Source organism: Cyphellophora attinorum, assembly GCF_001299255.1.
Source record: "Cyphellophora attinorum strain CBS 131958 chromosome Unknown Contig36, whole genome shotgun sequence".
In the NCBI taxonomy this organism is placed as follows: Eukaryota; Fungi; Ascomycota; class Eurotiomycetes; order Chaetothyriales; family Cyphellophoraceae; genus Cyphellophora; species Cyphellophora attinorum.
The window spans coordinates 115,949-140,516 of NW_017253264.1; the positions used below are offsets into that span (position 1 = coordinate 115,949).

At 53.3% G+C, this 24,568-nt stretch overlaps 13 protein-coding genes across 13 annotated transcripts; 6 read left to right on the forward strand and 7 right to left on the reverse strand.

The window, feature by feature from the left end:
- Positions 1-452: 452 nt before the first annotated feature.
- AB675_11117 (Zinc-type alcohol dehydrogenase-like protein) lies at positions 453-1,733 on the reverse strand (the record flags this gene model as incomplete). The annotated part of the gene is made up of 1 exon (XM_018139937.1): positions 453-1,733. One exon carries the CDS (start codon positions 1,731-1,733, stop codon positions 453-455), a length of 1,281 nt encoding a protein of 426 aa, XP_017995744.1.
- Positions 1,734-3,573: 1,840 nt separating this feature from the next.
- AB675_11118 (uncharacterized protein) lies at positions 3,574-5,011 on the forward strand (the record flags this gene model as incomplete). Its single annotated transcript, XM_018139938.1, has 4 exons — positions 3,574-3,691; positions 3,779-4,351; positions 4,420-4,517; positions 4,622-5,011. The coding sequence occupies 4 exons, from the start codon at positions 3,574-3,576 to the stop codon at positions 5,009-5,011; spliced, it is 1,179 nt and encodes a 392-aa protein (XP_017995743.1).
- Positions 5,012-5,446: 435 nt separating this feature from the next.
- Positions 5,447-6,172, forward strand: AB675_11119 (Charged multivesicular body protein 6; the record flags this gene model as incomplete). The annotated part of the gene is made up of 2 exons (XM_018139939.1): positions 5,447-5,490; positions 5,572-6,172. The coding sequence occupies 2 exons, from the start codon at positions 5,447-5,449 to the stop codon at positions 6,170-6,172; spliced, it is 645 nt and encodes a 214-aa protein (XP_017995812.1).
- A 72-nt stretch (positions 6,173-6,244) lies between these two features.
- On the reverse strand, positions 6,245-6,916 carry AB675_11120 (PITH domain-containing protein P35G2.02; the record flags this gene model as incomplete). Its single annotated transcript, XM_018139941.1, has 1 exon — positions 6,245-6,916. One exon carries the CDS (start codon positions 6,914-6,916, stop codon positions 6,245-6,247), a length of 672 nt encoding a protein of 223 aa, XP_017995777.1.
- Positions 6,917-7,228: 312 nt separating this feature from the next.
- On the reverse strand, positions 7,229-8,980 carry AB675_11121 (putative transcriptional regulatory protein; the record flags this gene model as incomplete). Its single annotated transcript, XM_018139942.1, has 5 exons — positions 7,229-7,767; positions 7,812-8,044; positions 8,089-8,526; positions 8,576-8,866; positions 8,925-8,980. 5 exons carry the CDS (start codon positions 8,978-8,980, stop codon positions 7,229-7,231), a joined length of 1,557 nt encoding a protein of 518 aa, XP_017995738.1.
- Positions 8,981-10,016: 1,036 nt separating this feature from the next.
- AB675_11122 (uncharacterized protein) lies at positions 10,017-10,470 on the forward strand (the record flags this gene model as incomplete). The annotated part of the gene is made up of 2 exons (XM_018139943.1): positions 10,017-10,131; positions 10,160-10,470. 2 exons carry the CDS (start codon positions 10,017-10,019, stop codon positions 10,468-10,470), a joined length of 426 nt encoding a protein of 141 aa, XP_017995787.1.
- Positions 10,471-10,593: 123 nt separating this feature from the next.
- Positions 10,594-12,138, reverse strand: AB675_11123 (putative transporter; the record flags this gene model as incomplete). The annotated part of the gene is made up of 2 exons (XM_018139944.1): positions 10,594-11,417; positions 11,466-12,138. 2 exons carry the CDS (start codon positions 12,136-12,138, stop codon positions 10,594-10,596), a joined length of 1,497 nt encoding a protein of 498 aa, XP_017995799.1.
- A 498-nt stretch (positions 12,139-12,636) lies between these two features.
- On the forward strand, positions 12,637-13,772 carry AB675_11124 (uncharacterized protein; the record flags this gene model as incomplete). Its single annotated transcript, XM_018139945.1, has 2 exons — positions 12,637-12,977; positions 13,028-13,772. 2 exons carry the CDS (start codon positions 12,637-12,639, stop codon positions 13,770-13,772), a joined length of 1,086 nt encoding a protein of 361 aa, XP_017995829.1.
- Positions 13,773-15,110: 1,338 nt separating this feature from the next.
- AB675_11125 (uncharacterized protein) lies at positions 15,111-15,607 on the forward strand (the record flags this gene model as incomplete). The annotated part of the gene is made up of 3 exons (XM_018139946.1): positions 15,111-15,129; positions 15,247-15,469; positions 15,541-15,607. The coding sequence occupies 3 exons, from the start codon at positions 15,111-15,113 to the stop codon at positions 15,605-15,607; spliced, it is 309 nt and encodes a 102-aa protein (XP_017995786.1).
- A 664-nt stretch (positions 15,608-16,271) lies between these two features.
- AB675_11126 (uncharacterized protein) lies at positions 16,272-19,093 on the reverse strand (the record flags this gene model as incomplete). Its single annotated transcript, XM_018139947.1, has 2 exons — positions 16,272-17,838; positions 18,675-19,093. The coding sequence occupies 2 exons, from the start codon at positions 19,091-19,093 to the stop codon at positions 16,272-16,274; spliced, it is 1,986 nt and encodes a 661-aa protein (XP_017995751.1).
- A 2,445-nt stretch (positions 19,094-21,538) lies between these two features.
- Positions 21,539-21,967, reverse strand: AB675_11128 (putative 54S ribosomal protein L32, mitochondrial; the record flags this gene model as incomplete). The annotated part of the gene is made up of 2 exons (XM_018139948.1): positions 21,539-21,600; positions 21,649-21,967. 2 exons carry the CDS (start codon positions 21,965-21,967, stop codon positions 21,539-21,541), a joined length of 381 nt encoding a protein of 126 aa, XP_017995757.1.
- Positions 21,968-22,349: 382 nt separating this feature from the next.
- AB675_11129 (uncharacterized protein) lies at positions 22,350-23,521 on the forward strand (the record flags this gene model as incomplete). The annotated part of the gene is made up of 4 exons (XM_018139949.1): positions 22,350-22,476; positions 22,530-22,658; positions 22,707-22,788; positions 22,834-23,521. 4 exons carry the CDS (start codon positions 22,350-22,352, stop codon positions 23,519-23,521), a joined length of 1,026 nt encoding a protein of 341 aa, XP_017995778.1.
- Positions 23,522-23,874: 353 nt separating this feature from the next.
- On the reverse strand, positions 23,875-24,519 carry AB675_11130 (Guanylate kinase; the record flags this gene model as incomplete). Its single annotated transcript, XM_018139951.1, has 1 exon — positions 23,875-24,519. The coding sequence occupies one exon, from the start codon at positions 24,517-24,519 to the stop codon at positions 23,875-23,877; it is 645 nt and encodes a 214-aa protein (XP_017995797.1).
- Between the last annotated feature and the right edge of the window lie 49 nt (positions 24,520-24,568).

Sequence of the window (24,568 nt, forward strand, 5' to 3'; positions counted from 1 at the left end):
TGGTCTTGCAATCGTTCACTCCGTTCGCGTGAACAGTGCGCTTGGGATTCCTTACAGGTTGCGCGACAAGCAATTCAGCCTCATCAAAGGCCGCCGTACGGAAATACCTCGCAGTGGCTCCTTGTTCCCCGTCCCGTCTTGCCGATTTCTGGAAGCTGCTCAACTCTGACGGGACTGCCGTACAAGGCGTCATACACTCTGCAGCTTCAGGGTCTGACAGCGACTGTTCCAGCTTCCGCCATATCATGCACGGAGTACGTATGCGAACCACTCCAGAGCACGACTAAGGCGGTCTTCGCATTGATTTCGTTGGTCATGTCGGTCTGCTTCCTTCAGGCGCCATGGTCCGTCAGATGTCGGATCTGGTTGCTGGTGCGGGCTGTGGTACGTCGCTACCAGCCTCATTCAGATTGTGGCTACTCCCATTTCGTTGACACTAAAAAATGACAGTCTCAAGCATCCGGCGAAACCTCAATAACCACCTTCCCAAAATGCTTTCCATCCCACAGATACTGCAGCGCGTCGCGCGCATCGTCGAACGAGAACACCTTGTCGACCACAGGCTTGATCTTATGATACTCCACGAACCTCAACATCTCCTCCATCCGATCCCGTGGCCCATTGAGCAGTCCCTTGAGCGTGAAATTGCGTGCAAGGGCGTGTACATTTATATTTGTGGACATTGCTTGTGCGATTTCATCGTTGCCGCCGTCGATTGCTCCTTTGGCAGTGTCTGAGTCGGAGCTGGGGGACAGGATGTCGGTCTTCCCACCTACATATCCGATGCTGTTGATAATGCCGCCGAATTTGACGCATTGGAACGACCTTAGAGTGGAGTTCGTGCTCGGGGACCCGCCACCGCCGTTCTCGAAGATGATGTCCACGCCTTCGTTGTCCGTTAACTCAAGAACGCGTTTGTGCCACTGTGGCGTGGATCTGTAGTTGATCGTCGACAACTTCGTCGCAGACTTCGGGAACGCAGTAGCCACCAACTCCTCTGCTCTCGCGAGCTTCTCATCCGATCCACTCGTCAAGATGACGTGCGCGAAGTTGGCTGCAAATGCGAAGAGCAGACCGAACATACTCACTCCACCTGTCCCCTGCAGCAGAAGACTCTCCGAACTGCGATCGCCAGCGACGAAGAGCTCAGGGGAGGAAGAGATGGGTCGCCACCAGTGCAGGCCCATCCAGGCGGTAGTACCGGCGATGGGGAGGCAGCATGCCAGATGTGGTTGGGTGGTGAGGGAGGGCGGGCAGGCGACGAGGCCGTGAGAGGGGAAGACCCGGTAGGTGGTCAGGACCCCGTTGGTTGCGGAGCCGACTCCGGCTGCGAGAAGGGCAGGGGCCGCAGGGCCGGTGAGGTAGAGGGGGTAGGAGACTGAGATTACGCGGTCGTTGATGGACCATTTCGGTTTGGGTGGCGAGGAGGTGGAGGAGGCTTGTGTGGTGGGGGTCGAGGTTGGGCCGACGGCGACCACCACGCCGACACTGTCGGCACAGGGGATCAGGTTTGGGGGTGCGACGCTGGACTTGTGGTGCTTGAAGAGTCCGTTGATTATTTCAGCGTCCTTGTAGTTGAGGCTGACGCTGAGGATTTTGACGAGGACGTGGTCGACGGGGAGGGAGTGGGGGTCTGGGGTGGGACTAGTGCGGAGGGTGAGGGCGGGAACGCCGTCGAGGTTGGTCGTCCATGATCTTGTCGTTTCCGGGATGAATTCCACCATAGCGGGCATGTGTGTATGCTGGCAGAGTAACTTGGACGGCTTGCTCTGATATTGTGGCGCAGAGTCCTCCGTAGGAAGGAATATAGATACGGGCTCGTTGCCGATCGGAGATGTCCATCTTCTCTCCACTGTCTCCACGCGCACGCCATTCACCGGGCCTCGGGGCCATTACCAATGCTGGAGCATTTAGGTGCAATTGAGGACAGAGGTCATGAAGCACTGGCCGACTTGTATAACGACAAAGCCCTGCATGTGGCTCGCAGGACTGCTACTTTCCAGCAGATCCAGGGTCACTCTCCACAGGCAAGCATACAATGAACATAAGGCAACCCTGGTCACCGCTCCTGAAGGGCCCGTGCCTCATGCCAGGTTTTCGATAAGCATAAGCTCCCTTCTCCCATTTTCCACCTTTCACGCCACGACTGGGGTCGTCTTCGCACGACAGGGAGCCTTCCACGATATAGATCTCCTCAATGTAGTCATGTGAGAAATCCTGGCAGACGTTGTCCGTGTTGGGCGCCCATCGCTGCAGCGTAGTCCGTCTGGGTGAGCCTAGGGCGGAGTTCAGTGTCATTTCGTGGATGTTGGGCTCGATTTCCCTCCAGGCCCGGTCGGGGTGGGCGATCGCGGGGTGGAATTCGTGCTGTTGCATTGCTCGTCACGGTCATCAATTGACCGTACAGAAAGCTTGCTGCTACACGTGATTTATACCGGATTGCTTTTGATTCTTCGTGACTGGGTTGCAAAAGGGTAAGTCGAAGAAGGTAGGGGATGCCTGCAGATGTGCCTGAAGACAAGAAATGGTTAGGAGAAGTACCTAGGTAGGAGATCACACATAAGTAGGTACTGCACCCTAGAATATGTACACCAGGATCATCCGGGCAGTGAATATGCAGCCAAGCTTCCCAGGGGCCACCATTGAATCTTTGCCTTAGTAAACTGTTATTTGAGCTGCAAGAACGCTACACATCAAAGTCATTGCTTTTAAGGACGCACCCTCGACCCACTCTCCGAGCAGAGCCGCCTTGCTGGCTTACTCCCTGGTCTTGCAGAACTCCGAAAAGTTCTATGGGATTAGCTCCAGCGACACGACTTGCAACGAGACTTGGGCTCAGCCTTGAGAGAACACTTCGCGACCATAGAGCCCTCTTGCAGCGTAAAACTTCGGCTTCGGAGCTGTCAGCTATCCGAGGAGATTTCGACAACATCCTCTTCCAGCTTTCGGGTTTCGAATCGCTCCAGCCGTCTGGCTGGCCTAAGAATCTCAATGGTGTTTTACAGGGCGTTGGCGAGATTTTGCGTGGGAGACAGGAACAAACACCAGCACTGAGCCCGGCCGCAAACGCCGAGCTCCTTGCCCAGCACAAGCGGCAAACTCTCAAGTTCAACCGAGTCGTTACTCAGCTCCGGTCAAAGTGTCCCAATGAAGAGGTCGCAAACTATTTCATCCCTCGCATGTTGCGAGATGTCAGGGCCGAAGATGAGCTAACGAGCATACTTCCAACGATAGATGAGACAACGCCGAGAAAAGAGCACCCTGCGCCGACGACAATTCAGGATGCCGTGAGGCAGTGCGAAGAGATTCTGAGCTACAAGTTCAGGCATCAGCAACGTATTGCTAATACACTGGATGGGGGTTCTTCGAGCAACAGGGCGCTGAACCGTCCGTTCGGGAGTACTGCTAACAGTCTCGCTATATACGGGGACAGTATGGTACGGTCCAGGATGATTTTCGCATGCCTGCAGAGCGGTATAACTCGATGTCAGTTTCTCCTCTGAATTCGCTGGGCAGAAGCTGATAATTCAAGATCACTGGCCTGCTTTCAATCACAGGATGAATAACGACACCATGAAGCGCTACGCAGTCCACACTGGGATCTATCAGTGTGTTCTCAGACCAACTGGTGAAGTCGCCGGGCAAGCAGCCACAGTGTTCGAGGCTGTGCTAGGAGCAGTACATCTCGATGGTGGCGACATCGCATTAGATCATGTTCTGTAACATATTGGCTATTTGAAAATGCCAGTGATCACAAAGGACGCTGACGGTCCCATAGAACTCACTGAGGACGCGTTGAAACCAACGAGGAACGCTGACGACTGGGTTTACGGCAGAGATTGGCCCACTCCAATGACAGAGACTAGTGCTGCTCTTGCACAATCTGGCGACATCGGTGGATTTGATAGTGCTCTGCTACTGCATAGAAGTCTGGACGAAGAGAATGGCGCGGGCGATGACAACGCTGATCTGCGAACGAGCAATATCGAGGCTACAGAAGAAGTCTTGGTCACCACGAAAGACCCGTGCGACATACCAGAAGTCCTGAGCTCGCCTTCCCAGGGTCACATTGACAGCAACAAAGCCAAACCCAACGAGCCAGGCGCGCAGGCGTTCAAGCTCGAGGATGTCTTTATAGAACGTGTTGGGTTGGCCGGGAGTCTGCTTGGCTTCAAGTTCGAAGACGACAACATTGCGCACGCGGCTGCGGCACTCGACGCTCATGGCGGCGAGCGCTATATACATGGTAAGGCGGTTCGGAACAAGATTCCACTCGCCTCGCATGGGACTAATATCATAGCGAATTACTTCTGGAGGCACTGGCTTGCAAGCAGGCTTGACAAGGGTGAAGGTAAGCAGATCGAGTTCTGGTCCACTGCGTGACTGGTTGTCGAATGGCTAGACTGAAATGCTGTACAGAGTGCGGCATAGAGCGTCCACTGCCTTCTTTATCGGAATATGGAAGAGCTGCACGAGAGATCGGTTTGGACAGAGCGATCGTCGGCGATGGTGAGCACGTAAGTTCGCCCCAGCGTAGTTACACTAGGGGCACAGACGGGCTGCGATAGCTCCATAATATCTGCTGTATTGAATGGGTGTGGAGAATGCTGACAACTCACAGCAGACACCAACGGACAAGATATTGTCGGCTGCTTTGCGAGCCCTGCTCGCTGTGGTACATTTCCAAGCCGGCGAAGACGGGGTCCACAATGTCATGAAGAATGCTGGTCTGGCCGTGAAGCTTTTTCCATTTGCTTTCGAGAGTGAAAAGGGGGATGCCGACGAACCCGATAACGAGCATACCAGTGAGATGGCCCAACTCCAAGAGCAGATCGCCGAGATACACGAGGATCTCGGAGAGCTGTCTAAGACCAACAAGATGGAGCAGAATAGAGAGACGTCCAAACGCTCCACTGCCAAAGCTACAAGAAGTAAAAAGAAGTCCAAGAAGAAAAAGCAGGGAACAACATGTGAGCAAGATATGAGGGACGACGGCAAACCAGAGTCTTAGCAGTGGGGCGAGCTCAGTATGCCTAATGTTACTGCTAATCGTTATGCTCACATATCGCGAGCAGCAGAAGCTACCAGCCGTATTGACTACGGAACATGTCGTCTGACCAAGAGGTCAAGAGACAGCACCTCTCGCGTGCTCGTGAGCATATACGACATGTCCCATCGTACATGAAGCAGAACCGGACTATTCGCCGCGTTTTATGATCTGATGAGATCCATGAGAGGCTTCTCGTTTGCAAATGTCTAGAATGGGAAGAAAATAAGTTAGTCAACCGGTTTTCATTCTGGCTGTCTTGCGTCACCGTAGACATATCGCTCTCCAGATAGCATCGGAACAGGCACTTCGATCACATCGCCTCGACCACGATCGGCGTCGCCAGACCAGCTATCCGCTGACGCAGCCTGCCCCGGACGGTTTGATCATGCAGTCACCATGGGCAACGCAGGCAGTAAGAATAAAATCTCCGCCCAGGACAAGTAAGAGCCTCCCCACACGAGCTACACATTTCCCTTTGCCTATACCCACGCCCAGAAGTTCTGACATGCCGCCGATAACAGGGCGATCCTGGACATGAAGAACCAACGCGACAAACTCCACCAATACCAAAAACGCATCACCATCCTCACCGCCCGCGAGACCGAAGTCGCCCGCACCTGCCTCGCGCGCGGCGACAAGCCCCGCGCGCTCCTCGCCCTGCGCCGCAAGAAATACCAAGAATCCCTTTTATCCAAAACCGACGCCCAGCTCGAGCAGCTCGAGAAGCTGACGTCGAGCGTGGAGTTCGCGCTCGTGCAGAAAGATGTGCTGTACGGGCTGAGCCAGGGCACGGAGGTGCTGAAGAAGATCAATCGAGAGATGGGCGGGGTAGAGGCAGTGGAGAAGTTGATGGAGGAAAGCGCGGAGGCGAGGGCGTATCAGGAGGAGATCAGTCAGGCGCTGGCGGGGCAGATGAGTAATGAGGAGGAGGATGAGGTTGAGGATGAGTTGGAGGCGTTGGAGAGGGAAGTGGTTGGGTTGCCGGATGCGCCGAATGGGGATGTGGTGGGTGAGGGGACGTTGCCTGATGTGCCGAGTGTGGAGGTTGAGACGGAGGAGGAGAAGGTGGTGAAGCAGAAGGAACGGGCAAGAGCGAGGAGGGTTGCGCTGGAGGCATCATGAGGAGTGCGCACTGTGAGAAGGCTTGAATTTGTTGATACATTTGAGGTCTGGATCTGGAGAGCTACGCTACGACTACTGGCCCGGCATCTGCGTGTTGCTGTTCGTCAAGCCCTGGATCATCTTATGGTCGCTTGGGTTGGCCGCTGCCTCATACAGCACATTGACAGGTTCTCGATTCAGCGCCATGAAGTCGCCCTTGAACCCTAGATAAGAGATGGTCGTCACGTCCTCCTCGCCGTCCGAATGGTTGTTCTCGAAGAACAGATGGATCGACGTGGTCATGTTCCACTGCGCCCGGTTCAGCGGTATTTCAGCAACCTCGTTGGTCCGTGGCAACTCCAGAGTCTGTATGGGCTTCAGGTCACTTGCATCACCAAAGTCGAGTTGGTCGCGGTTGCGGAAGAGCTTGAGGGTCTTCGGAGCAGAGGGTGTGTCTGAGGTGCGAATGATGACCGAGTATAGCTTGCAGGATCCAGTGAACGGGATGTGCATAAGAAGTTGCTCGTCTGCGTCGCTGTTTAGGATGGGTGTGTCGTTGAGGCGGTCATTCCAGGTCTTTTGCACGATGGCCGCGCCGGAGCGCGGTGTCGCTTCGTTGAGCGTACTGATAGCGTCGAAGTCGATCTGGCTGTAAAGACTGGATTGTAGCGCTGGTTCGAGATCATGCGAGTGGTCGTGGTCGCCATGTTCAAGGGGGCCATGGCCGTCGTAGTGATCGTGATTGTGGCTGTGATTGTGTGCCATGGCTCTGTGGTCGTGTGACTTCAATTCAAAGACATTTTCAAGTCCAACACAAGACGGTCACGTCAACGTAGCATACTTTGAACAGAAATCCAGAGTTTGGCATCTTTACCACTTTTCAGAAGGCAACGAGGCAAACGGCGAGGGGCACGGCTCTTAGAGGTGACATCATAGCTGCCTTGTTGTGGGAGCCTCTATTGCTCCTTCCATTCCTACAGTTGGCTTCGCTTTCCCGCTCACACGAAGCTGTGCGATCTATCGTGCAGCTATGGTGCCTGCCGCGCACTTTCGAAGCAAATCAAGTATAGTTGCAGGTCATTCTATATGGCCTACATCCCAAGTCGGCCACATGCTCTCTGCGTCCATGTCAAAGGCCTCGAAGAAGTCTGGAAACATCAATGTAGAATCATACTGCAACGACTCGACAGATGCGATGCTCCCGATAGGTGTAGGCTGAGACTCTGGTCGCAGTCGCTTCTGCTCGGAAGCAACCACACTGCCAAGCATGTGTGCGACGTGGCTCTTGGGTCCCACGGATTTTAGCCACAATACCAGCCTGCTTACTAGAGAATCGAGGGAGGCAACGTCGTGAGACTTTCGAAGTCGTGCCTCGTGTGCTTCGAGGAGACGACATAAGGTGATCGCAGCAAATGTGAAGATGTGGTAAATGTGATCGGTCAAATGCTGTATTCGATCATCATCAGTATTCAGGAACAGGTTCAGAATTGATGTTGAAAGCCGAACGAGCTCGGAAAGTGCTTCATCGTCGTTGGCAATCCTTGACTTTGATCGACTGGCAAGTAGAAGCAGTGCGAAATGATCACCCATGACAAGGAACTGCGACCGCGGTTGCTCTGGCTCTGGTCAGCGTATTCGCATGCACAGATGATTGACTTACGGAACAGTGCAGTCCACTCTTTTCTCCAGTTTTGCAGCGTCCTTTCGGCTTCCCTCCTGTCAGTGGTGCGAGAAGAACTTTGATCGTAAATGATCCAGTATAGTTCGATTTCTGCGAGCATCCGTTCCTCGAAATTGGTCCGCAAACTACTCTGTATCTTGTCGAAGAGCCGTACGTGTTGTTTGATCTGTGTATATGCAATTGCTGGCTTTCGTTGCATGCCTATGCAGTACCTACAACAGGTCAGCCATCGATCTCTTACATCGAAGGCGCTTACTGTAGATGTGCTAAACACAAGTGGTTCCAGATATACCACGCATCCAGCTCGTCTCCATCTAAGTATGTAGGAGCTTTGCGAGTGAATGAGCCAAAGACAGAAGACACGGAGGCTTGTTGCAATGCATAAGCCGTCAGAAGCCAACCGTCCATGGTTAGAGGCGCTTGACCGACCGTGGTGGACCACAAACTCAGGATAAGTGCCGACCGAAAGAACGATAAATCTGCTGCAACGCCAAGCAGGGAGCTTGCTAGTAGACTCTGAGCCTCGTTGAGCAGTACGGAAGCCGAGGTCGTTGCAGACGTGCTGGAAATGTGGCGTACAGCTATGAGAAGCACACTGCAGAGCAGAAGAGGTGTATTCTGCAAATCAGCGAGGAGGTGTTCCGGGTTAGCGGACTCATCGAAGCGAACCCAGCGACCGTAGTGGTAGGCGAACCTGGATCTCTGTTAGACGGTCAAGCTTTTGCTTTTTGTGTCAGTCTCACATGGATACCATGGACAGCGCATCCTGTCTTGATATACCAGCAAGCTCGAGAACTCCATGAGAGTGAGCCGGAGTTGCCTGTGTGGCACTAGGAGATTCTAGTCCTATTCCAGTGGCAGCATCTCGGATCATGAAAACGGGAGCACTATCAGCAGGAGGCGAAGAGGGACGCCGTGATGGATACTTCGAATCGCCCGCATCGTCTCCGTTTCGTGCAGTGTCTCTATGTTGCCCGGTCTCGGCGTCTAGTCGTTGGACAAGTGCAGCCACAGTAGTCTCTAGACGATCCAATCTGCCATGGTCAGTCGAAGGCGAAGCTGGAGCAGCAGCTTGACCTGCCTTGTGTCGACCGTCGATTGTGAGAAGTCAGGCTGATGACGGTGGCCATTGCCAGATTCTCTGTCATGATTCGACGGAGCTGCGAGTGAACATGCCGTTTTTAGAGTCACACAGCGGAGACACGTTCCTGCATTGCCAGCAGACGCACACGGATAGCACCGTGTCTTCTGCTTTCTACATGAGGTACATGCCTTCCCACTCCGCTCGGTACGCAGTGGCGGCATTACTGCCTACATTGTACATCTCTGGCAGTTGAAGGAATGGCAAGATGCTATGCACGAATGGAAGATAAGGATTCGGGAGATAAGGTCATCGAAGCCGGTCGCCAAGCCAGGGCTCTTCAATGGCGTGCTCGTGATGTCCCTGGGAAAGTACCTGCGCTCAGTTTCTCAACATCTCATCATGACGATGCCTTTCGGTAGCTGCCCGCCGAAGTGTTGTCGTTCTTCGCGACTCACAACAAGTTCACGTCTGAGAGCAGTAGAGAACGCAATGCCGCCACAATGATCGTCGGGAGATCTGCCTCGAATGACATCACCGCTTGATGAGCTGCCGCCAACTTGGGACCGTACTCACCAGCGCGGCAGCATGCCCGTTCTCGAAGACTCAACAGCAAACATTTGACAAAGTGAAAACACAGCTGCAACTCTCGAGTATGTTCGGTCAGCTAGTAGACTGTGATAAGTGCCTCAGCCTGAAATGCACGTCATCCTCCGGGCCCATTACCTAAGTAGGATACTACTTCTGAACCTTTTCAGGAAGCACGCTAGCTTTGCTAGGCATTGACGTTGAATGCCTCCTGCTTCCCAGTGATGTTGGGAACGGACAGAGATCGCCTACAGGGTCTTGCATTGACTTCTCAGGGCCGTCCACTGTCATCGACGCAGTGATAGGTATCGGCAACAGGCAAGCTGTTGACTTAGTTACAAAGCTGGAGCACTGGCAAATGTCAGCAACGACTTAGAGAATATACCAGCCAGGTTTGAAAGACAGATAAAGCGAAGTATTCCAGCCAGGCATTCTTGTTTCTCTACAATTCTCCATCACCATCACATCCAGTGCCTTACCAAAACCCAACTTCTCTGCACTCCAACCCGCCAACCATGGCTTCCCAAACCACCATCTCTTTCCCAAACCCACACTCATCATGGTCCGCCCCTACCAACCCTGAAGTTCCCTCCATGCAGATCCACGGCTCCGAAGCCTCAACACCAGGCCGTAAGCTACGTAATTCTCCTCGAGGCAGCCCCCGGCCACGAGGACCACGTCGCCGGCTTCCTCCGCGACATCAACGACGGCGTAAACAAGGAGCCCGGAACGGGCCCATGGTTTGGTACACGCTTCTCCAAGACTAGTTTTGCCATCTTCGAGGCTTTTCCGGATCAGGCCAGACGACATGATCATGATGTCGGGCCGGGTGGCACAAACTTCCTCAGGCTTGAGGACTTGAAGGCGTGGCTGGCATGGCCGGCGCAGATGTATCGGTTGGACGTGCTGCATGGGAAGTTTGGAGTGCTTTTCGGCGAGGAGGTCAACAGCAGTGCCATCAGTGAATAGGGGAAGCGAGGGTTCATTCGCTCGTAGTGGTGCTAGTCCCCTGCATTTGTATGATATAATGTTATACCTATTTAGGTACTTCGCGGCCAGAGGCCGCCCAACTCGTAAAGACAAGCTCATGCTTTACTGCTCAGGATCACGACCCTTGACTGTCTCAACACCACCGTCCCCATGATCGAAGATGCGGTAAAGGAACTTCCAGGCCGCCACCACCGCAGCTCCAGAAATGACCAGCGCGGCAGCTGTAATCAGACCATGCTTATACCGCGGGGCAGCGTCTTGCTTAAACAGCTGAGCACCCGGGAAACCAGCAATCTGAATGCTCATCACGTATGCTGCAAGCGCGATCGGTCGCTTATGGTCTTCCATCTTCGCCGCCAGCCAGGCCGCGTTAATGGCTTGAGCCGTTCCCATGAAGCTCTGAGTGCACACAACTCCGCCGTATAGAACCCATCTGCCAACGCTATTCGGTGCCAGAGCAAGCCAAAGAAGGCCTGCGGCGGCTCCGAGAAATCCGACGATAATGTGGAAGCCACGCTCCTTGAAGCGGTCGCTACTGTATGCTAACGAGATGGAGATACAGAGCGCCCCGATAGCTCCCACCGAGTTCAATCCATTGGCTTGAAGGCCTGTGAAGCCCAATGACTTGATAATTGATGGGGCGTATGTGTTCATAGGCGTGATCATGACCATGGAGAGGAACGCCGAGAGGATGTGTCCGTACAATCTCCAGTCGCCGAAGGTCTGTAGGATGTGTGACGGCAGCACTGGCTTGCCGTAACGAAGAGCCTTAGATGGATCGTTCCGCATAACCCGAGTTATGATAATTGAGCTTTGTCGGGGTGTGAAGAGGCTCCACGATCGGCCGAAGAAGGTCTTTGGCTTAGCGGCGGAATGCGGGAGATATAGGTAGCCAACGGCGCCCAGAAAGCAGGTGAGTACACCCTCTAATATCTAAGTTAGTAAACGCCTTGAGCTTTTCTCAAGACACTTACCAATCAAGTACAGCCATTGCCAGCCATGAAGTCCACCTCGTCCTCTGAGTGACAGAAGTCCAATAGACAATGGTCCTGACAGAGCTCCAGCGATCGAGTTTGATGCCCAGAAACAAGCAAAGCGCAGTCCCAGCTGTTCATTGATGTAGAATTTACTGATGTAGAGCGCCATGCCGGGAATGTAACCACCCTCTAGGGCACCAACGATGAAGCGGCAGGCGTACAAGCCGGATGGACTTGTGATGAACATCTGACTCCATGTAGCAATGCCCCATAGGATCATCGTGACGGGAAGGAACCTCTCAGGGCCGAAATATCTGCTGAGCATGTTGAAGGGGATCTCTGTTATCACAAATCCGACGATGAACAGTGTCTGAGCTGTGTTGATGTGGTAATTGGTGATGTGCACATCAGCCCGGAAGGTATCGGTAAGGGCATTTGCGATGTTGGTCCGATCGAACTGGAGGAAGCAGAAGAGGAGCACAATGAATGGTAGGATGAAGAAGTCGACTCGTCGGACCGCTGCGCGCTCCTCTTCGGGCGTGTACTCAAGAGTACGATCATATCCGTCGATGTTCTCTGCTTCCGGTACTGTGTCGGTATTGGTCGAGTCATAGTCATTTGGTGGCATGGCCTCAGACTCTGAGAGGCCTTTACGGTCGAGCTTCTCCATCGTACTGTCGAGTTGGCGCGTCAGAAATGTTGCTTGGAGGTTTTGTAGAAGCTCTGGTGCTGGTTCGTTGAGATCTTTGCGAGTAGATAGTCCTTATCTTATATAGGATTCTCATGCCACCGGCATGCCGTGCAGTGTCCCGGAAGCCGCCATATAGACATATCGGAAGAACGAATGATACACACAATTGATAACGACATTGTCGCTATCATTGCGTGCTTTGCTGATTGTAGTCAACTTGTGTTGTAGATTGCTGATATGGTGTCAAGTCTGGCCTTGGGAGGCCGCGGCATGCCGACGGTATACCGCGGAAGCTCATGATTGGTTCACGGCGACAACCGCTCTCGAATGCTTCCAGCAGGATGTCCTATATAGTATGGACGATACAATTCTTCTGTCATACTGCTTCCACTATACGCACATCAAACATTGGTTTTCCTATCAGCAAGGCAGCACAAAGGTCCAACACATCTTCCTTACATACTTGATCGCAAAGCCATGGAGCAAAACACTTTCAAACGTACTCATCGGCTCGGGCTTACTGGCGTCAACAAAGCGAAGTCATTCGGCGGCTACACTCTCATATGCCCTCTGACCTCTTCAACCGCACACTTGGTTGACATCGATGGGAAAGAAGTGCACAGCTGGAAGTTACCTGGTCGCATTGGCAGACATGCCCGGATCCTGCCAAACGGAAACCTGGCTGTCAACACTTTGCCTCCAAATCACAAAGCTCCATTCATGTTCTTCAACAAGTACGGAGGCGGAGTGATGTCAGAGCTTGATCCTGCCGGGAAGGTTGTCAGGCAACATATAGATCCTTTGGGTCACCATGACCAGTACCACTATGGCGACGGACGAATGCTTTATACGAGCTTGGAGCCCTCAGCCGAGAAGATTCGGCCAAGGTCCAAGGCGGAGTGCCTGGCACAGAGGCCGAAGGGGGAATCACCTATGCCGATACGATCAATGAGCTCGACGCTGAAGGAAAGCTCGTCTGGCAATGGAAGGTGTCAGAGCGACTCCCTCGAGACGAGTTCCCATTGCAACCACATTATACCCGAGAGCACTATCCTTTGATCAACTCTGTGTATCCTCTCAAAGACGGCAACATTCTGGCATCGATGCGATCTGTATCCAGTGTCATCATCATTGAGAAGTCGACCGGCAACATAATCTGGCGACTCGGGCCTGACACACTCGCACAGCAACACTGCGCGAACGAGCTCGAGAACGGCAACATACTCATCTTTGACAATGGTGCCTTCCGCACAGGGGAGTCAATACAATTCACACGTGCAATCGAGGTCGACAGGAAGACTCGCGAGATCGTATGGCAGTATCGGGACCGGGGTCAGATGATCCACTTCTTTACGCCTTTCATGGGTAGCGCACAACGCTTGAGCAACGGCAACACTTTGCTGTGTGAAAGTGCTTTCGGTCGGGTGTTCGAGGTCACCAAAGAAGGCGAGGTTGTGTTCGAGTTCATCAATCCCTGCTTCTCCGAATATGAGGATGAGGGCACCAAGAAGCTGTTTCCGGGCGAGAGTAATGCGCTGTTCCGAGCGTACCGATACTCGGCAGAAGAGATTCCTTGGTTGTCAAGAGGTCGCTCCTGGTGGCCATGGGGCTAGAACAAGGTGATGCGGGTTCCTTATAGGTTTTCATTTGGTCAACGGAATTCGGAAGGGTTCCGCAAGCTCGGCGGCATTGCTCTGGTGGTTTGAAAGGAGGTCGGCGTTTGTAGGCAGTAAAGGTCCCCGATTTAGTGTGGTAGAGACAGCTTCAAGAGAATCTAACAAACATCTGTCTGCACGAGTCATGCTTTCCACTTCACCCGAGTCATGCACTGCCAAGCCCTTCTCTCGAAATTTAACCTCGTCCGAATTCTCGATCTTCTTCCTTCTTCCTTCACATATAACAAAGGTCAACAAATACCCTCGGTGTATGCAGTCGCCATCCCATTGCTTCAACGAATTTCCAATGACCTTCGATCGACCCAAGGAGCCATTCTAATCTGGTCTGCTCGACGCTTCCATCTCTCCACGGGGATCTTAGCTGTCATGAGCTTACTGGTTCGCTTTCGGCCCACATTTCCTTTCAGCTGTTAATGACTATGATCGATACTTGTGTGCATCTCTGTTGAGGGCGCGGTTGCGCCTACATACTGATGCGTTCAAGACTGATGTGATCCGCTGCGCACGCGGAAGTCGGGTTCTACGGCGCTGCATACGTGGCTGCGACCTTGATATCTGATGTGTGGCACGGGTTGCAGCCATCCTCTGAGCACTATCATACAGCTACGTTGCGTTGCCCAATGAGTGCCATACAGGCACACCCTTCAGGTAGGTCGCTCAATACACGACCAGTATTTGATCACGGCACTTTCGAAGCTTCATCTATCCTCTCTTTCCCATGGTTGATGTTGTCAAAATCATGCCAAGAGCAAGCGTGTCGCCTTCCGGGCTTCATAATCTCTGTTCGTGTTTCACCCTATTCCAGCGCCTCTCCTCACATCGAGGATCTGAGGGCTCATGAGTCTGGGTGCGTCTATTCTTGAGGAGAAACATTCTTTGATGCTCGACAGAAATCTGGTTAAGAACCATGACGATATGTCACGCTCGTCCCGCGAAGGCCTCGAAAGGGCCTTCACAAATGCTTCGTAGCTCGTGACTCATGACATGGATGGCGGCACTCGATCGTAGAAATCAAAGGTGTGTAGAAGTTGTAGGAGATAAATTCTCCAACATCGGATATATTCGGACCTGGGGACGACAGACAATGATGACTATCGGACATGCTCCGATGATGTGGACATATATAAAGACATATGTATTCGATACTTGCTGAGACCTGAATACCAAGGACAACAGTTGACTCCATTTCTTTTCGACAGACCGATCTATTCCATTCCGTGTCCTGCTGCTGAACCTTCTCAACCCATATCACAGAACCCAACGCCGACCATCACCATGCCAGTCTACCACATCGGTTCGTCTTAGCCCATCCATCCCCTGCAGCCCAACCTGTGATGTCGTCTACCTGTCATCTCCACATGGCCTTATGTGTCTCTACACCAGCTCTAACTTTCGCCTGCATCACCAACAGTGCTATTCAAGCTCAAGCCAAACACCTCATCCGAAAATATCGCCGAGCTGAAAAAGGCAGCTGGGGCTATGGTTGGCCAGATACCTGGCCTACAGAAGATGGATGTCGGGCCACCCCATGCGAGCACGGCCTCGCGAGCCCAAGGGTACGATATGGGCCTTGTAGCCGTGCTGGACAAGGCGGAGACGATTGCGGTATATGCTAAGCATGATGCACATCTAGCGTGAGTGGTCCTGTTGCTGTTAAGATGACCGACTGCAAGATGAAGCAGCTTGCTGACGAGGGTTTCTACAGGGTTCACAAACTACGAGAGGAACTGTGCACGGAAACGCTGGCTTATGACTTGGAATTCACGCCTTGAAGGCAATGATAGTGGGATGTCTCTCGAGCACTCGAGGCTGGATTGTGCCGTAGGAGTCTGTTGACTTGGGGCACGCTTGATTGCGGGATTGGCCTCACCGTCTGTCGATTGTTGTCGTCTTTCAGCCATCTGGGTGATCAGTCAAAGACTAAGACGTAATTCTGTCCTCAGTTGATCGCACCTGTCATCCCAACGTATTCAGTCAGTGATTTTCGAGACTCGTCGAGGCAGCTCGCCCCGCCCGGCAGCAATGAATGCTGATAGAGCATGGCAATGAAGCCTTGTGCTTTGTCGTTTGTCTTGCTGCGAGCGAGAGAGGAAAAGGTCGGGCGCACGATGCCGACTTATATCTCTGCAAAGAGTGAAGATCCGAGGCAAGCCGAAACGATCACTTCACTGACTGACGCAGGAGACATTCACTCTTCTTCACACAACTGATGGCCGAACACTGCCAGTGCCGGCCGAAAGTCAATCAAGAGGCCATGTTGACGATGGCAGTCGGGAAATTTATCCAATTTGAACACTGGTTTACTAAGGCTCAACTTTCTCGGTCCTCGCGGTGGATGCAAGAGAAGACATCCGGGGCAGCAACAGATCATACCGTGTCAACGCTGTCTCCCGGCCCTATGACTGCTGTCGGTCGTCCTCTTGAAGTGACTGCCTGTCACGTTGCGGCAGAGGATGTGCCCGAGTCGTGCGATCCAGCCGCTATGAGCTCAAACCTAGCCACCCGGCCCAACAACTGTCGCACCGAAGCATGCAGCGCCTCGTCTGACGCCGGCAGGTCTGCCCATCTGAAGATATGTACATCGTTGTTACTCCCATCCCAAGGCTTCTTTGCGTAGCTCATTACACAGACTGAGTCGCGCCCAGCACCTTTCTCGATCAACGTTAGCGGTTGCACATCAGCTTTCGCAGCAGAGAACGAAACGTCCAGGACTTGCACTCTGCGCTCGGCCGGCACATCTGTGGCTGAGGAGGTCCAGTCTATTCTTTCCTCCATGTTGATGATCTGCTGGGCGATTGTCGCCATTCGAATCCCTGTCCAGCCGCATAGCTTAAGCCATTCGGTAGCGCGTCTGCGGATGAGGGGCGTGCGGCAATGCGCTGCGATGAAGTAAAGCGGGCAGACTGCTCGCTCTTTGAGAGCCTCCGGTGTGGTCTCGTTGAGGACGAAAGACAACTTGTCGAAGGCGATCTTGAATCGCGCTTCGTGTAAGTCGTAGATGTCTTCTCGGAGATATGGTGCACAGCGGGACATGATATCCAGACATATCTGCGTTGCAAAGAGTGTGTTGATCTCGTTGATCTTCCTGTCGTATTCCGCTGACGACATGTTGCTGACGAACTTTCGGAAATAGGTAAGCCACTGGTCCAGCTGAGACGTTACCGATGGCACAACATGGAACCGCGATCTAGGCACGTGCTGATATGCCCGCTCATTAGCCGGAGCGAAGCATGACGGAGCCAGCTTCTGCAGGCAGTGAGTGGCGATTGCCATCGACGAGTACCCCATGAACACCGAACCTCGAGCAGGTCCAGGCTTGAAGACTGGCTTCGAGTATCTGGACCAGAAAGTGCTGTCTGTTTCATTCAGTACAGCCTCGGACCTGGGACTTATCTCGAACTGATCCGACTGATCCTCGAAGCGCGTGAATATTGGTGCGAGCTCACTCAGGGAGTCTTTCATGTGTGCAGAATTCTTGCTCGCAAGTCCCCTAAGTATCCGTTTACCAGCCGTCAGGTGCGTCCGCACGCCAGAAGGGTCGTTGTTGTACTCGTCGCAGAGGATGAACAATAAACACGCCATCAGCATGATCTCTGGCTCCGGCTCTTTCGCCGATGACAGCAACCGTAGCGCTATGCCATAGTGTATCGCGAAGGCCTCCCTAGCTTTCTCCTCCGCCATTCGTTTCTGAGTTGCAAGGTCCAAAGATGTGGATGCGATCACAAGGTGACGGATTGCGTCTTGATGGTAGCATGCTTGAATGACGAGGCTGTTCCAGAAGTAATGACTGCCGAAGTTTACATAGGTGGGCGCTGACACACTATAGTAGAAGTCGAGACATAGCTTCTCGCATTGCGTTCGGCCAAGGTCTGAGGGCGTGTCGAGGGCTCTTTGTGGCTGTGGCTGGTGAGACGGCATTTGTTGGTAGCCATCACATTTGCGGCCGGTGCTGATACATCGCTCACAGCTTGGGCGTTCGAGCCCGCATTTCACTTTGCGTATGCTGCTCGGATCCGTCAGCTGTGAGAGCTCTGGACGTGAGTGGCGGTTGCTGTAGTCCACAGGATGCCCAGCCACTACTGTCTGCTCACTTACCGGCAAGTAATGCATCCATTTCGACTTCGCTTGAATCTCTTCTTCGGCGGATCGTCTTCAATCTGCATCACGACGGAGGCCATCACGTGTAACGACAACTAGCCCACAGCCTCGATAAGTCATCAAAGACTCTAATTCGAATTTCAGAGACTGCTGCTTGATCTTATGTTCCCCAGGTATCGTGCTTTGAAAGGTGCTGTGGGGTGGCCGTCAGACAGGGTCTGGATCTTGCTGAATCTCGACTTAGGATCGGTGGACGACGTGCTGGCTCACCACCTGGAGACCTCGACGATGACACTTCGTTTCTTGCACGCTGGGCGATCGATGGCTGTACTGTGCAGGAGTGTCGTCGAGCAGCTCGGAAGTGGAAGGAGGTGACCAGTTGAGATTGCTTTGTCAGCATCCATCCGAAAGTCTCACTCAAGGATACTCAAAGCTCGTTTGAGTGCACTTGCCATTGTTGAGTCTATGAGCGTCTATTCCTATGCTTTACCATGCCAGTGTATCAAACCAAGCGCATCGAGCAGTGTCTGTAACAGACCCATACCGCCGCCACACTGTTCGCTCATAACATGGTCTCCATATCCGTATACCTCGAACTTGTGGGCCCATCGCAATCCGCGACATTCCCCCTTGGCCCCTCAGAACCAAAATCTACTAGAACTCGAGCTGCTCCCCCGCCTAGAACCCTTCACGACTCCAATGTAGCTCTCGTTCCGGGTCGCCGACCGACCTCGCACGAACGACATTGTCACTGGCCCGTAGTAGTGGTGGCTGTCACTCCGAGCGTGACGCTCTCTCCGGTCCTTGCGCCGTGCCTCCTCTTCTTTGATCTTCTTGCCTCTCTTTTCGTCCTCTTCCTGCTGCTTCTTGCCGAGTTCGATGTGCTCCAGACGCTCCTTCGCCTCCTTCAGCAACTTCTCCTGTTCACGCTGTTCTTTGGCTTCCCTCTCGACTTTGGCCTGTTTGACCATATCGTCCAGCAGCTTGAGCTGAGCGTTTCTGGCTTCTTGAGATGCTTTGGCGTTCTGCAGTTGCTCCTGTTGCTGAGTATACTGATAGAAGCGGTATTTGCAGGGGTCGCATTGGCAGCCTGGTACGTGGGTGGATTGATCATAAGCGGGCTGTAAAAGGGCATTGTAGGGGCTGCCGAACGGATACATGGCGGTCTTCTGGATCTGTTGCCTTCCTTTGGTCCTGGGTTGGTGACTGTGGAACAGTGCGGATGAGTCGCACGGTGTATTGGGTAATGGTAGAATTGTTTGCTGTAAGAGTCCTATCTGCTCGCGCTCGCGGTCGTTATTTAAGCTGGAAGCTCCTCTGTTTCTGGACTTGGAGAGCTTTCATGGACTCATGGCAGTCTTGCTTCGCCCGAGACATACCTCAAAGACTCATACAGTGAGACTGATCCGGGTTTTTCAACAAAGGCGCATCTGAAACAGAGCAAACGATTCCGCTCGTGTTTACTGTGCCGATGTAAGACACCTCATCTTGCAACAAAGCAAGATGTCAATAGCTTCCATCCACGCGGCTGGGCAAGCAGATCCGGGATCGGTAAATCATGCAGGCAGCCGATTGCCCATTGTTGGAGCGCATTGGAGCTCTTGGCACCTTTGGAGAGGAGGCAGTCCATATCCTAGCGGTGATCGATGTCCAGCTGCAGGTGTCGACACTGTGTTGCGACAGTCTTCAGATCTCCTCTCAGCCGCCAGTAGCCTCCCGATAAACATTCACACTCCTACCCGCCCCAGCAGTCACGAACCTCTCCGCCTTTCCCCTCTCCACACTTGTCTCGCCCTTCGGCAGCCACCTCACAGCCCAGAGCCCCTTCTCACTTTCATTGTGCGTCGCAAGACACTTCCGCAACTCAACATCCCACACCTTGACCTTCCCATCAAGCCCTCCACTGAGCAGATACTGGCCCGAGTGATTCCAATCCAGACTTGTGATCCAACCAACATGTCCCTGCATATTCGCAACCTGCTCACCAGAACGCGGATCGTAGAGCGAGATGACCTTTGCGTCACCTGCTGCGGCTAGCAGCTTCGAGCCTGGGGAGAAACGCACTGCGCGGACGGGCTTGATCAGTCCTGGAAGGGAGTGTAGCAGACGGGTCGATTCGGTGGAGAAGACGTAGATGTTTCCTGTGGCATGACCCGTGGCAAGGAACTTGCCGTCCGGAGAGAGATCAATGGCGAGGCCGAAACCGCCTGTGTTAACCGCGTACTCGCGGATGCGCTGAAATGGTTGGGCTGCAACATCGTACACGTAGACTCGACCATCGCTACGGGTGGTGGCGAGGTATTGGCCGTCGGGGTGGGAGAGTGCTATAGCCCAGATGTCGTTGGATTTGGTCGTCTTCTTCTTGCTCCCTTTTGCAGTTGTGTCGTCGTCGATGAGTTCGCCTGAAAGAGCCCAGATGCCTTCGGTGTAGTTCCAGATCTTGCAGTCGCCGGAGAAACCGATGCTGACGAGACGGGTGCCATTGGTGGAGACGGCGAGGTGGTGGCAGCCGGTCTTGTGGGCGGCTTTAAGGGTCTGGTCGACTGGGAAGTCTTCGGCGGTTGTGGAGTGGATGTGGATGGAGGAGGAACCGGAGGCGGAGATGATCTGGGTTGGAGTCGTAGCCAGGGAGAAGATGTCGGTCTCATGGACTAGCAGACACGATTAGTTGTGCAAGCTACAAGTGGTTCGCAGAAGCGTACCTTCATCTATGCTGTGCAGGGCGAGGTACTGTTTCGACTGCAGGCAGCGTTAGCACGACGTTCCACGGAGGTTTCGGGCGCGAGCTACCATGATGACCTTTGACAGGCATTGCCATGCGCTGCCGATGATCTGAACGAGTGACAGAGGTCGGAGGCAGTTTGGACAAAAGGGATCGTGGTTGAAGAAGGATTGCTCAAGTCGATGCTTCTACGAGATGTGCATTTCCAAAATTTCCCCGCATGACGCGCTTCAGATTCCCATGTTCACACAATGCTATACATGAGCCTTCTAGATCCAGACACGCCTTCGTGAATCGCAAGAGCATGTCCTTCGCTGAGCAAATCTCCACCTCGGACCATGACATGGATCCTCCCAAACTGAGATCGAAGGCAAAGCCGTCTCGAGATTTCCCAAGAGAACTGCTGAGTCTGCTGAAGCCTGTTGAGCCGAAATGAGCTTCAGATGCTATGCCACAACGCGTTCGGCTCTTTCCCAAGGCCCCGACTCTTTCCACACCGCAGATTCAAGGTGCCTCGATCCATCGGATCGTGATCTGGTCGAAGACCATGATAGTCACAGCCCTGCTCTGCACATTGCCTCTGATCCACTGCTACGCCCACTGCGGTTGAGACCGGGCCCGTTGCTACCATTCATGGCGCAGCGCGGCCTCACAGCGCGGGACGTTTGGAGTGTTCGACTTTTCGGCATATAGCCAAGGCCTGAGAGATGCTAGCCTCGAGTCATCCGCTAGATTTCACGAGCTCGTTGGAAACGAGGTTATCGACTGAACTTGGACGTGACCACGTTTTGCGTATCGCTAGGCGTCTTATGAAGCCATCGCTTCCAGTCACGGTTCGCCGAGAGCTGAGGTATGCCTTTCCGTAAGTGTTGGTAGTTTTGCTTCATGTTCCCTTGTAGGTGGTTGTGGCGGCTTTGCTCTCCTTATTCCACGCTTCTCGTATTTCTAAGACCATGTCAGTTTAACACAACTACCAGTCCAGTTTCCGCTTACCAGAGACACAATATGGACATAGGAAATGTTGCCTCTTCGGCTTGCCGCACGCGGGACATTTGTTGATGGCAGTAATATCTTTCAGTTTGTTGTTGTGCATGAATCGTTTCCGCTTCTTCATGTGCGATGTTTTCTTCTTTGGCACAGCCTGCAAGATACCCTCCCATATGTCTGACAGTATCGAAGGTATTGAAATGGCCGCGGTAGGCAATGCTATGGAAAGTGAGGAGGATCGGAGGAGACCGAAAGAACCAGAGAGCTGCCTTGACAAATCGTGCAGCATTCCAGCGCGAAGGCCAGGAGCTGCCAGACTTGCCATGACCAGGATAATTATGGGTAGACGGCGGATCGACGTGGCTGGGTGAAGTCGTTGAAGACGCTTCTGAACTTTTGACACGAACTTGAACTTCTTGAAGCTGCGCAGATCAGTATCCGAGAAACTAGGACTGAAGAGGTAAGGCGCCACGGCTGCATCCCTGACTGTCTTGGCGATGAAATAGGGGAACGGCGAGTGCAATCCACCTGCATTGCTGCTCCGGGGAAACGAAAGGGAAATTCTGTCGCGGTCGCAACTCCCTCGTGCACCATTCCACACCCTTGGACTGCCTTCGCTGTGCAGATAGATATCGACAGCGCAATACTATCATCTACTCGACCGTGTCATCGATTTCTCACTCCCACCAGAGTATTTGCACTCCACCATGACCATGGCGATGCACCAGGGAAATGCGGTCTTCCCCCGGAGTCATGTCGGTTTCGACAGCATCACTCAACAGATTGAGAAGAAGCTGTTGAAGAGAGGCTTCCAGTTCAACGTCATCTGTGTTGGTACGTGCAGCCATATACTGGACACAAGGAGATGCTAACACTCGATGCGACAGGTCAAACTGGACTGGGCAAATCGACATTGATCAACTCGCTCTTCGCATCCCACCTCATCGACTCAAAGGGTCGCATGCGGCCAGACGAGTCCATCCGGTCCACCACCGAGATTCAGACAGTATCGCACAGTGAGTGAATCAGTATGAGAACATGGGAACAGCGTTGACAATGTATAGTCATTGAGGAGAATGGCGTCCGACTACGGCTCAACATCGTTGACACCCCAGGCTACGGCGATCTCGTCAACAATGATCGATGGTAAGAGCTGCTTCAACACCTCGAGTCAAAACTAACAATATACAGCTGGGATCCCATTGTCAAGTACATCAAGGACCAGCACTCAGCGTACCTGCGAAAAGAGCTCACCGCCCAGCGAGAACGGTACATTCAGGACACTCGCATTCACTGCTGCTTGTTCTTCATCCAACCCTCCGGCCATGCTCTCAAGCCGATCGATATTGTCGTCCTCAAGAAGCTCTCCGATGTGGTCAACGTGGTACCCGTTATCGCAAAGGCCGATTCTCTGACGTTGGAGGAGCGTCGCGAGTTCAAGGAGAGAATAAAAGAGGAATTCGCCTTCCACGGCATCCGCATGTACCCATACGACAACGACGAGCTTGACGATGAGGAACGTGCCACCAACGCGACCATCAAGGACATTATCCCCTTTGCAGTCGTCGGCAGTGAGAAGTCGATTGTGGTTAATGGCAAACAAGTCCGCGGCCGACAGAACCGGTGGGGCATCATCAACATCGAGGACGAGAACCACTGCGAATTCGTCTATCTACGGAACTTCCTCACCCGAACACATTTGCAAGACCTCATCGAGACGACGAGCCAGATCCACTACGAGACTTTCCGTGCCAAGCAACTGCTGGCCCTCAAGGAGAGCAGTGCCGCCGGCGGCATGTCCAGTAGCAGACCCATCTCGCCAGCAGCCGAACGCGAGTTGAGCAGGAACTCTCAGCGAATGACTATGAACGGATATTAGTCGACTAGCAATTGTGGGTGTCAACAGCAGAAATGAAAGTCGAATGAAAGTGTGATCAGCGTGGCGTCTATTCTATCTGCGATATATTCTGATGCAGCGTTCTCAAGGAGAGCCGGGCTTTCACCTATCTGTCAGGTAACATAGTAATCATACCCCTTCAAAAGTCGAGAGGTCAATCAGCCACCGTGTCTTCTATCGCCTCCAACCTCAAAAGACATACTGGGGCCTCAACTCATACCTCCTCAATTGCTGTCTGAGTCCGTGGTTCTGCGCGACGTCGGTCTTGGTTTCCTCGTCGAGTCATCTATGGGCAGACCTGGAGATGATCTTCCGCCTTCGTAGCAAGAAGTCTTTCACGAAGCGGACGACAAATCCTTCATAACCCACTCATTCAGCTCCCGATACGCCGTATCCAGATCATCGTTCACCACCACCTTGTCCTCCTTCCCCTCGCTCTTACAATACTCAATCTCCTTCTCCGCCTGCTTCAGCCTCTGCACCACCTGCTCCTCGCTCGTATCCCCTCTGCCCCTTAACCTCTCCTCCAACGTCCTCAGGTCCGGCGGCTGGATGAAACATATCCTCGGATTCAGCTTACTCTTCTTCAACTGCTTCACCCCTTCCATCTCGATATCGAACACACATATCCTCGGGCCTTCGGCGGGCGAGCCGTCAATGGATTTGCCTTTGCCCTGACCGACTTCCTCGATTGATTTCCGCGAGGAGCCGTAGTAGTTGGAGCCGAATTTTGCGTGTTCTTCGAAGGCGTCTTCGGCGATCATCTTTTCGAAGGCGGTGGGAGTGGTGAAGTGGTAATGCGTGCCGTCCTCTTCGCCTGGGCGGGGCTTGCGAGTTGTGTGGGAGACGCTGAAGCCGAAGAGGTCGGGGTGGTCGCTGAAAAGGCGTTTGATGAGGGTGGACTTGCCGGTGCCTGAGGGGCCGGAGAAGACTATGGGGCGGGCTTTGGAGGGGTCTGGAGTGGTGGTGGTGGGTGCCATGGTTGTGTAGGTTGGGGGAGTACGGTGGGTTGTTGGTGAAGCGCGATGA